Genomic DNA, 12,764 nt, shown 5'->3' with positions numbered 1-12,764 from the left:
TTTAGTTATTGAGTTTGATGTATGAAATTCATTGAAAACTATCAGACTAATATATAAAATGCATCAATTTAACAGTTATTGAGTTTGATGTAAGAAATTCATTGAAAACTAACAGACTAATTGTTTGAAAACAATAAAACTTATTGTTTGAAAACCATTAAAATATTAATATTTATGTAAATGTAAAGGCCTACGGTTAACTTCCTCTTCAGAACCACAGCGTCAATTTCATTTACCAATTTTGGTACATTTTGTTAAAATGATGGGTCATATCATCTTTTATGGAGGATAATTTGGAATTTTTGCAAACTTTGCACTTTTGAAAAGTTTTCTAAAAAATCATTTCCCCAAAAATGCTTAAACTTGAAGTATCCTCAGGTAGAGTTGATTCAAGTTTGTTCATAATCATAATCCCCGTGGTAGGGTGGGACCATAGTTGGGGTATGAATTTTTACATAGGAACAAATAGATAAAATGAGTTGTGGCACAGGAAAGCAATATGTTCCCTCAGGCCTCTAAAATGTTGGTATTATCTGACAATTTGAAATAGACTTTTGCAGCAGATTTCCATAGAATCCCTCAGAGAGTACCTTTGATTTTGACAGAAATTTTCCCCAATTGTTATTTTCAGATTGATCTCTTTTTATAAGTAGACTTTGAGCTGATTAATGTCTGATAATGAAGACTCAACAATCACCAATGAGTCATGTCATGTTTAGGGTATACAATGCACCCTATCTCTGTTGACTTGTAGCCTACAGTATGAGGTCTCAGTGATGTTTGTTTTGTGTTATGTAGGGTATACAATGTACCCTATCTCTGTTGACTGGTAGCCTACAGTATGAGGTCTCAGTGATGTTTGTTTTGTGGTGTGTAGGGTATACAATGTACCCTATCTCTGTGGACTAGTAGCCTACAGTACGAGGTCTCAGTGATGTTTGTTTTGTGTTGTGTAGGGTATACAATGTACCCTATCTCTGTTGACTGGTAGCCTACAGTATGAGGTCTCAGTGATGTTTGTTTTGTGGTGTGTAGGTTATACAATGCACCCTATCTCTGTTGACTGGTAGCCTACAGTATGAGGTCTCAGTGATGTTTGTTTTGTGGTGTGTAGGGTATACAATGTACCCTATCTCTGTGGACTAGTAGCCTACAGTATGAGGTCTCAGTGATGTTTGTTTTGTGGTGTGTAGGGTATACAATGTACCCTATCTCTGTTGACTGGTAGCCTACAGTATGAGGTCTCAGTGATGTTTGTTTTGTGGTGTGTAGGGTATACAATGTACCCTATCTCTGTTGACTGGTAGCCTACAGTATGAGCTCTAGGTGATGTTTGTTTTGTGGTGTATAGGGTACAGGCACGTAGCATCAGGGGAGGCCTGCCCCCCCCCCCCCCTACTTTTTCTCGCAGCAACTAATTTTTTAAAATTTACATATAAAAAAGTGAATTATCATGGAGATGGCCCCCCACTATTTTGGGAGGATGTAAAAAATTAATATGAAATAAGGAAATTAGGTTTAAAATTGAAGTAATATACTACGCCAATAGTACAATTTGCCCTATCTTTGTTGACTGGTAGCCTACAGGATGAGCTCTTAGTGATGTTTGTTTTGTGGTGTTTCAGAACCGTGCCAGTGATCCGCCAAAGTATAAACAGGACAAGCAGCGACAGCTGGCCTCAAAACGTGTACAGGAAGCCGCGGAAGGACTCCTCACCTGTATCATACAGCACGTGGTAATCATTATATTGTGTGTCATTGTCTTGCATCATACAACTCATGGTAAATACCTGTATCACACCTTTATCATTATATAGTGTGTCATACCTGTGTCATTGCCCTGTATCATACAACACGTAGTAAATACCTGTATCATAGAGATATCTCACTTGTATCGTACAGCATGTAATAAACGTCTGTATCAAGCATGTATCTTACCTTTATCATGTAGTAACTACCTGTATCATGCATGTATCTCACCTGTATCATACAACATGTAGTAAATATCTGTATCATGCATGTATCTCACCTCTATCATACAGCATGTAGTAAATACATGTATAATGCATGTGTCTCACCTGTATCACACAGAGCGTAGTAAATACCTGTATCATGTATGTGTCATTGCCCTGTATCATACAGCAGGTGATAAATACCTGTATCATGCATGTATCTCACCTGTATCATACAGCTTGTGGTAGATACATGTATAATGCATATGTCTCACCTGTATCATACAGCACGTAGTAACCACCTGTATCATGCATGTGTCTCACCGGTATCATACAGCACGAAGTAACTACCTGTATCATGCATGTATCTCACCTGTATCATACAGCTTGTGGTAGATACATGTAGCATGCATATGTCTCAACGGTATCATACAGCACGTAGTAAATACCTGTATCATGCATGTAACTCACCTGTATCATACAGCACGTAGTAAATACCTGTATCATGCATGTGTCTCACCTGTATCATACAGCTTGTGGTAGATACATGTAGCATGCATATGTCTCACCTGTATCATACAGCACGTAGTAACTACCTGTATCATGTATGTGTCATTGCCCTGTATCATACAGCTTGTGGTAGATACATATATAATGCATGTATCTCACCTGTATCATACAGCACGTAGTAAATACCTGTATCATGCATTTATCTCACCTGTATCATACAGCACGTAGTAAATACCTGTATCATGCATGTATCTCACCTGTATCATACAGCACGTAGTAAATACCTGTATCAAGCATGTGTCTCACCTGTATCATACAGCACGTAGTAAATACCTGTATCAAGCATGTGTCTCACCTGTATCATACAGCACGTAGTAAATACCTGTATCAAGCATGTGTCTCACCTGTATCATACAGTATGTGTAAATACATGTACAATGCATGTATCTCACCTGTATCATACAGCACGTAGTAAATACCTGTATCATGCATGTATCTCATCTGTATCATACAGCACGTAGTAAATACCTGTATCATGCATGTATCTCACCTGTATCATACAGCATGTGGTAAATACATGTATCATGCATGTATCTCACCTGTATCATACAGCATGTGGTAAATACCTGTATCATGCATGTATCTCATCTGTATCATACAGCACGTAGTAAATACCTGTATCATGCATGTATCTCACCTGTATCATACAGCATGTGGTAAATACATGTATCATGCATGTATCTCACCTGTATCATACAGCATGTGGTAAATACCTGTATCATGCATGTATCTCACCTCTATCAAACAGCATGTTATAGATACCTGTATCATGCATGTATCTCACCTGTATCATACAGCAGGTGGTAAATACATGTACCTGTAATATTGTTTTATATCGCCTTGTATCATATATTTGTACAACTGGCCTGAATTAATCTTTAGTCAGTCCAAGAATATCTAGTGATTTTGTTGCTCTGGATCACTTGATTTCATTTCTCTGTACTAGACTGCATCATCTTGTTAAAAAATTTCAAAGTTAGTGAATCCCACTACATACCTTCACTGAAATTATTTATGACAAACAAAAATATACTCATGAGGATAAAACATCCCACATCCTACTGTTGTACATGTAATATCATTTCATTATACAATATTTTGTCAGTATTTGCCATGTTTCCACAAGACTAAAATAATAATAGACATTAAACTGGCTATTGTTTAATATTTTAAGATACAAGCATTAATGGTTTACCTGTAATTTGACTTAGGGTGCTTTCCCCCCGCCCTGTGGCCCCGAGTCCCTGTTTTCTCTGCTAGACGAAAAATCCCTGTTGAAATACACCAAGGGGAACAGCTGTTTGCCGGAACATGGCTCCCCCTTCAGATACTATGTCCTGGAAAACACGATCGTCGTGGGATTGTTGGAACAGCCTCTTGGAAATATTGAAGGTAACTATGTTGGAACAGCCTCTTGGAAATATTGAAGGTATATATGTTGGAACAGCCTCAGGGAAATATAGAAGGTATATATTTTGGAACAGCCTCTGGGAAATATAGAAGGTTAATATGTTGGTACAGCCTCTCGGAAATATTGAAGGTATATATGTTGGAACAGCCTCAGGGAAATATAGAAGGTATATATTTTGGAACAGCCTCAGGGAAATATAGAAGGTATATATGTTGGAACAGCCTCAGGGAAATATAGAAGGTAAATATTTCTGTCAATGTAAGATGGTGTCATGTGAATAGGTAGAACAAGCTATGAGTATACATGTAAATGTGAAGGTAAGGAACCGAACTGTGCTATAAACAGAGAAGGTGGTTCCCCTAAGAGGATCATTCAGACACACAGCTGTATCCTGATGGTGCCGGTTTGGTACGTCCCCTGTCTCTGGTGGTTTGTCTTGTATATAAAAGTAAATCTACATGTCTACATGTAGCAGATATTTGAAGCTTGTGTATTTCAGGGATGATGGAACCTCATGATCAATTGACTTTTGTTGTAGACCTGTTGCCCACGGTGACGGCTTTGATTAGGGGACCGTTTGGTCGACATGCTTGGGTGATGCAGCTCAGACACTCCCCACGGATCAAACGGGTGAGTTCTTCCAAATTCTGTTGTCATAGATTTCTTATAAAGTACTGGGATGACTTAGGTAATTATAACACATGTAATTGTGGCTAGTATTTAATTTATGATTGCTTATTTTCAAGGGTTCGTCCAAATCCCACCTAAGTGATCCTGGCCGACCTATGCCGGTGGAGAACGTGGGAACTCATCACAGCGTCAAGCCCAGAAACTTCCCTGAGTCTGTGGATAAAGTGACCGCCACCAAGGCGTAAATATATACAGACAACATAATGCGATTGATCACCTACCAGTTATTTGCACTGAAGCTAATTCTAAGGATGTTATAATACTAAGGGTGTTGTACAATTAACTACCTAATTCAAGTCATTTCCTGTTTTAGGGAGAAAAGTATTCCGACTCTGGAATCGTTGGTAACGGATGAGAAGCGCCCAGAGCTGAACAAACTCAAGTCTTTCATTGAGAAGCAAGATCAATTTGAATATCAGATTGGTCAGAGAAAGCAGCAGGAGGTGAAGAGTATGCCCTTCCCCAACCAAGACACTGAGTGTAAACCTCCAAAGTAAGTAGCATAAAGTAAACCTCCAAAGTAGGTAGAATAAAGTAAACCTCCAAAGTAATTAGCATAAAGTAAACCTCCAAAGTAAGTAGCATAAAGTGAACCTCCAAAGTAAGTAGACAAAGTAAAACTCCAAAGTTAGTAGCATAAAGCAAACCTCCAAAGTAAGTAGCATAAAGAAAACCTCCAAAGTAGGTAGCATAAAGTAAACCTCCAAAGTAGTTAGCATAAAGTAAACCTCCAAAGTAAGTAGCATAAAGTAAACCTCCAAAGTAAGTAGCATAAAGTAAACCTCCAAAGTAAGTAGAATAAAGTAAACCTCCAAAGTAAGTAGCATAAAGCAAACCTCCAAAGTAAGTAGAATAAAGTAAACCTCCAAAGTAAGTAGAATAAAGTAAACCTCCAAAGTAGTTAGCATAAAGTAAACCTCCAAAGTAAGTAGAATAAAGTGAACCTCCAATGTAAGTAGCATAAAGTAAACCTCTAAAGTAAGTAGAATAAAGTAAACCTCCAAAGTAATTAACATAAAGTAAACCTCCAAAGTTAGTAGAATAAAGTAAACCTCCAAAGTAAGTAGAATAAAGTAAACCTCCAAAGTAGTTAGCATAAAGTAAACCTCCATAGTAAGTAGAATAAAGTAAACCTCCAAAGTAAGTAGCATAAAGAAAACCTCCAAAGTAGGTAGCATAAAGTAAACCTCCAAAGTAGTTAGCATAAAGTAAACCTCCAATGTAAGTAGAATAAAGTAAACCTCCAAAGTAGGTAGCATAAAGTAAACCTCCAAAGTAAGTAGCATAAAGTAAACCTCCAAAGTAAGTAGAATAAAGTAAACCTCCAAAGTAATTAGCATAAAATAAACCTCCAAAGTTAGTAGAATAATGTAAACCTCCAAAGTAAGTAGAATAAAGTAAACCTCCAAAGTAGTTAGCATAAAGTAAACCTCCAAAGTAAGTAGCATAAAGTAAACCTCCAAAGTAGTTAGCATAAAGTAAACCTCCAAAGTAAGTAGAATAAAGTAAACCTCCATAGTAAGTAGAATAAAGTAAACCTCCAAAGTAAGTAGCATAAAGTAAACCTCCAAAGTAGTTAGCATAAAGTAAACCTCCAAAGTAAGTAGCATAAAGTAAACCTCCAAAGTAAGTAATATAAAGCAATCCTCCAAAGTAAGTGGTTCAATGAAAACTTCCAAAGTAAGTCCGAAAGTGTAAACCTCCAAAGTAAGGAGTAAAGTGTAAACCCACAATGTAAGTTCACATAGTAAAGTGTAAACCCTTTAAAAATAAGTACAGGTGAATCTCGATAACTTGAACTTCAGGGGACCATGATTAAACTTCGAGAGATCAAGAGTTCGAGAGATCGAAATTTTTAAAAAATCCTTAAATATTTGTTCCGGTCATTTTGGTTCTAAAATTATAGTAGCTTAAAGTTTATATTTATAACATGGAAGGATAGAGTAACATAATTTCATTTGTATTTCATGCTACATTCATTTAAACAATACAGAACTTTGTTGTGTGGTTATTAGGGGTTTTTTCACATTAAAAAACTTTTAAGAATGTTATGTTAAGTAAAGAGTGGTTTAAAAACCGTAATTTTCGCAAGTTGTGGAAACTATTAGATCAGTTTCAAATTACCTATCTACCATTTGAAGGAAGCAAGGGGTAGTGTCACTTATGTAATCAACTAATTATCACTACCATGGTAGCCCTCAGGCATTCACTAGACCGTTTAGGTAAGGTCCACGCAGAGCTATAATTATATGCTTGATCGGTCGCACGTGCACACATCAACAACTTCGAGTTAACAAGAGTGAAAAACAATGAAATATATATAATGGGATCCAGGTTTTACTTTGAGAGATCAAGAACTTCAAGAGATCGGAGTTTGAGAGATCAAGAGTTAATTTGCTTAGTAATATAGAAAAAAATTCGAGACCGTGATTTCACTTCGAACCATCACGAGCTTCGAGAGATCGAAGTTCAAGCCATCGAGTGCCAACTGTAATGAGGTATAAACTGCTAAAGCTAGTGGTTAAGTGTAAATACCTAAGTTAATACTGAGTGTAAATCTTCAATAAAAGTGATTAGCAGTATTAAAGTTAACTGAATGTAAACATCAAATGCAATTTATTTTTTTGTATGCCAAACAAAAAACATAAAGAAGGTTTATAAATATCTATTCAATTTGAGAGTTAAATAATATTTACTTTATGTTAGTTTTTGAGCATAAACACCCTTTGTAAGTATTTAACAGTACATTTACAGTATGTCAATGACAAAATATCTATTGATTATATATATTGATTAATTACAGAATAACAGAGGAATTTCAGGCTGCCCGTTTGTTCCTGTCTCATTATGGGTTTCTGTCACTAGAGGCTCTCAAGGTAAGTTCACAGGTCATCACCACAGCAACAGATCTATATATTGAGCAGTTATATCAAATTTTGAAAGAGTTACAATTTTATAGGATTTTTTCAATTTTGTTTTACAAAGGAGCAGAGCAACACCAGTCTTCCACCCTCCCTGGTTACCTTGGATACCACTAATCCAGGTCTGACCAATGACCTGGAGATGCTGGATACAATTACAGCCCGTGACAACGACACAGTTCATGTGTTCTATGTCAAGTCTGGCCAGCGATTGGCTCAGGACATTCTACGCAATGTGGTAAGCTGTTAACTGTGTAAACATTCACATAGGAAGTAGATACTACACCAAGGGGCTACAGACCAAAGAATCAATAGTTCATTGGTTGTTGTTTATTTCCTATACAAGTAAAGGGTATCAAGAATAAATCAGAAAGTAGAAAAGTTGAACAGTACTATTGCTACAGCTTTGATGTTCTGTTTAGTGTGTAATGTGCTTGTGTGAATGTGAAACTTAATTTAAAACTTCTTGTCAGCCCAGCCTTTCTGTAAATTTGACCCTAAAAAGGGGTATTTAGCTAAGTTTATGTGTGGTTATTTAAAACACTGTGTATCACATGAAGCCTGTATTCTTTCTTGGTAATTTGTTGACAGGGGTCTCAGCGTGGCATACAGGGCCAGTTCCTGGAGTTCCTCCACTCCCTGGGCTGGCCGGTGGACGTACAGAAACATGCCGGCTGGACCGGTCACATCAGCACCAGCTGGAAAATCTCACAGCCTGAGGATATCCAAGGTACTGATCAGGATTACAATGTACAGAAGAGAGGTTAATAAACTGACTCAAGCGAGGGGTCAATAAAAGGACTCAATAAACCAACTCAAGAGAGGGGTCAATAAACCTACTCAAGAGAGGGGTCAATAAACAGACTCAAGAGAAGGGTCAATAAACAGACTCAAGAGAAGGGTCAATAAACAGACTCAAGAGAAGGGCCAATAAACTGGCTCAATAAACCGACTCAAGAGAAGGGTCAACATAACAGTCACTGCAAAATTTATCACTGTATTGTAACATAAGATATATTGTGTGCCAAGTGATGTTCAGATAATTTAATTTTGGTCAGAGTTACACCCCTTTGTAAGAAAGTTAAGGCTTTTCTTATAAATTTAAACATAAGGTATATCTTAGACAAAAATTGTTCACAGTAAAATGATGAATAATAAAGAGGCTCAAACAAAAGTATATTCAATAGAAGAGCAATATTCAGTGACTGGTATGAGGTGTTTAGAAATTTATGCATAGTGTGTTCTAAAATTTGCAAATAAAGGGTAAAAACTCGGCTAGATTTATTGAAACCAATTTCTGACCTTTTAGTGCATACAAGTAAAGAAAAAATTCAAAATTGAAAGAAGCATAAAACTGAAAGGTAAAAACAATGATGCATTTTATAGCTAGTGTAGATTATATATAATCTCTGACTTTTTATTTATGTAGAGAACGCCCCGCGTGTGGGGACGGGAGGCAGTATCTATGACGGTCAGCAACAGGTGCTGTACTGGGCGGACGTGTCCTCAGAGGTCGCCTTTATTGTCCCCTCCCTGGACAACTTCCACAGGCTGCAGAACGACGGGGGTACGCCTCTCTACTGACTCAAATTCAAACCCACAAGTGATGCAATGGGTGCTATCACGGTGCTCTAACATCACTTTGTCCACAGTGAAAGAATTTGCAATAAGATTTTTAAACAATAGTGAAGATTTTTTATAACATATGGTTAAAGACTCATAAATTTATGAATAAGGAATACAGTGAAGCGTTATAATATGCATAAACTTACAAAGATGTAAAGTCTTGTGCAAATAGAATCTGTAGACACTTTTTCCAGTTGCAGCATATTTCTGTAGACAAGAAATACAATAAGTGTTGATTTGTTCCAGACAAGTCTCCACAACTCTCTGTCAGCACCCCCAGTGAGGGACCAGGGGGGACCAAGCCTACCACGCTTTCCCTGGAGAGACCCCTCACTGAGCCTCGCAATAAAACCATGGAGAGTCCGAGTTCTCCCCACGACGCCTCCGCCTTCCGTACTCGACGATTCGGTCGACCGTCCACTGTGACCATTGGACCAGACACAAACATTTTTGTTGTGTGGCTGGAAAACTTTGAGGACCATGAAAATTTTCCCACAGGTATTTCTTTACATAAGTCAACAAAGACTTTGTTACTAGTAACATTATCAAAGAGAATGTTGATGTTACCAATGAGAGCAACTCAAGATATATATCTGTTGCACTGATTCATGTGTTATTGGGTATTTATATTACTTAGATATTTATATTAATTTGGTTATTTACTGTTTTACAGGTGACCTACTTCCGATGACCAGCACGGGTCTGGAGCAGTACACTGCGACCAGCAGCTCGTCCATGAGACAAGACAAGGACATCTTCCTGATCTACATCCACGCCCTACAGAACGGACTGTTCCGGATCCACATGGAGGGAAACACTGGGAAGTAAGTCAAACTCTCAGTGACAGCTCAGAACTCATCACTTGTAGAAATCGTAGAATTAATGTATAGCATGGAGAGTCGCTAATTGAATAATTTTACAATCATTCCACAAGTTATTGCAGGATTTGCAAAAGACTACAATATGATAATGGAGACAAGAGAAGTGGAAGATATTTCGTAGAAATAATGCTTTTTGTTTAATTCAATTTTTTGTTGTTGCTAATACAGGATCTCCATGGCGATTCCTCTTGTTGATGGAATGGTGGTCAGCAGACGTACGCTAGGCTCCATGGTCCGGCAGACGGCGATAAATATCGGACGTCGGAAAAGACTAGAGAGCGACTCGTAAGTACTGATCAAGATGATGTATTACAATACAATGGATTCAAACAAAAGTTTTAACTACATACAAGGTTCACACCTAAGTTTTAAGATGTCTTAAGGGCGGAAACAGAAAAATCAAGAATTGACCTATTTCTGCATCAATTCATTGTCAAGAAATGTTTCCTAATATTAGGGATTGTTATTCTCTTTGTAAGGTATCAACCTCCTCATGTTAGGAGAAAAATAAAAATTCAGGAAATTGTGGACAAGTATCATCTGAAGATGACGGAATCCGAGTTCTACACAGCTTTATTCCAAGATGTTCACAAGTGATTGCTCCTAGGAACAAATCGTGCGCTGAGACCAAGGAAGAGTCAAATCTGATGATATGGTTTTCTAACTGATATAGAGCGAAGTTTCATGTTTATTCTCTCTGAAGAGTTATAAACACCATCAGATAGGAACTTGGACAAGATAATCATGAAATGAATATTTTAAGAAAATTTGATGTCTTCAAGACGTACTATAGATTGGGAAATAAACACGAGGAGTTAATATTTAGGTAAAATTGTGAGAGGCACATCAAGACATACCTGAAAGGGTTAATAAACAGCTGTTTTACACTCCACTTATGCCTTGTAACAATGAGAGCTGTATTCTAAGAAAACACTGATTTTGGCCAATTGCAACATTTCTCTGTTAGTTGCCAGCTTCTGTTTAGTGGTGCTAATGTTGATGAATGTGATATTATGTGAACAAACGTTATTGCATGATATATTTGGGGTATATGAAGTTGGATCATATTATGTTTATATTTATACAGCTAGGGTTTCTCCCCTTTGTTGATTTGAACTTCTATTGTGCTGTTAACCAAGTAAGGCAGATTTTCAAGCAACAGCTGCTGATAGGTATTATTGTTTCAGACCTGTGTTGGTTTCTGTATAAAATGAATGAAAGCACTACTTGCTAGCGGACATTTATTCATTTCATAACCGTCTATCAACGGATAAGATATTTAATGCAAGTATAATACATGGTTAACAGTACCCAGTTTGGTTTTAATGACTATATGAACTTAGTTATACAATCAGTGATGCACACGTACTTCATATAGTAATGCTAATCATTTTTCTTGTGCGTCATTTTAATCATTCAACCACATGGTTGCTAACATAGATTTTGTTAGATATTTGAATAAGTGACGTATGGTGAGATCCTACAGGCTTTTTCATTGGACGCTGTATATGACAAGATCCTACAGGCTTTTTCATTGGACGCTGTATTGTACTGGAATTCTAGTCCCCCACACTGAAGAGAAGAAACAATCTGTGATTCTTAAAAGACCATCCTCTATGGTGGAATTAAAAGCACTGCAGATCGGATCAAAGTAAAAAAAGATCCTGTGTAGTAGGACCAGATATCAGGATATCATGTGTAGTAGGACCAGATATCAGGATATCATGTGTAGTAGGATCAGATATCATGTGTTTAGGGTTAGATATCAGGATTTGACCTCTCATTTGTGTGCAATATTAATTATCTTTGTTCTGTGTTGTTAAATAAATGCTATTAAATATATATACTTTACACATTGTCATCGTTTGTTGACTGTAAAATGTCAATAGAAAATCTTAAAATGGAGGCAGAATAAATGAGGAAAATGAATTATAGGTAACAATATTTGTGGTAATTTTGCAGAATCAAAAAAAAAATATATTATTAAAGAGTTCTGTTTTAACAGTTATTTTACCCTATACTGGTGATGGTTTACTGAAACTTGAACAATAAAACAGTAAACAGAAAACAGACGGTTACAGTAAAGATAATGCGGATAATTTGAGTTCACTCTTTTGACAGTAGTCATGTTAACCATTCTTTGATCAAGGCATAACTTGGTTGTACATGTGTATCTATTCTTTATATATAATAATTTTTAAGAAAACAAATGCAAGTAAATTGTATCCAACAAATTTGGTGTACCTCTCATCATCTGGATAGGTCCAAGTAGCACTCCACGGTACTCGTGTTTTATTTACCAAAGTTCAAAGTAAATGGTTCTATTGAAATAAAATACCATCAACTAGATAGGTACAATTAGCATCAACTTTTTTTTAAATTAGGGCCCCGCAAGGATTTGCGGATCACTCTGTCTGCCGTCTGTCTGTCCGTTTGTCACTCTTCCGTCCACAAATTTTCTGGGTTTTTTCTAATAACTTTTTTTATGGTTGCCCAACTATGTCTTCTGGTTTGGAGCTGGGGTGGTGGGGTAGATTCCTTAACTATGCATAAGAATGAATGGGCAAAGAGAGATAACTGCTGAGAATGTTACCATTGTATACGTGGAAGGCTGTGCAATATTTGTCCTTTGGGATTAACTAACCTTCCACAGGAAGAAAATCCTAAGCTTTATCTTTATCTGTCACATTGAGATTAATTACTGCACTGCCTG

The 12,764-nt window shown here is 37.0% G+C and overlaps 1 protein-coding gene across 1 annotated transcript; it reads left to right on the top strand.

Moving 5' to 3' along the window:
- The first annotated feature begins 678 nt into the window (after window positions 1–678).
- Window positions 679–11,902, top strand: LOC117680671 (ral GTPase-activating protein subunit beta-like). Its single transcript, XM_066087053.1, has 14 exons — window positions 679–720; window positions 1,626–1,736; window positions 3,734–3,914; window positions 4,472–4,563; window positions 4,680–4,804; window positions 4,937–5,116; window positions 7,427–7,499; window positions 7,609–7,782; window positions 8,136–8,274; window positions 8,974–9,111; window positions 9,417–9,668; window positions 9,844–9,994; window positions 10,220–10,336; window positions 10,531–11,902. The coding sequence occupies exons 1-14, from the start codon at window positions 679–681 to the stop codon at window positions 10,646–10,648; spliced, it is 1,893 nt and encodes a 630-aa protein (XP_065943125.1). The 3' UTR covers window positions 10,649–11,902.
- The last annotated feature ends 862 nt before the right edge of the window (window positions 11,903–12,764 follow it).

Source organism: Magallana gigas, chromosome 6, assembly GCF_963853765.1.
Source record: "Magallana gigas chromosome 6, xbMagGiga1.1, whole genome shotgun sequence".
In the NCBI taxonomy this organism is placed as follows: Eukaryota; Metazoa; Mollusca; class Bivalvia; order Ostreida; family Ostreidae; genus Magallana; species Magallana gigas.
Note: the sequence above shows the minus strand (reverse complement) of the source record. Positions and strands in the feature narration are given on the sequence as shown.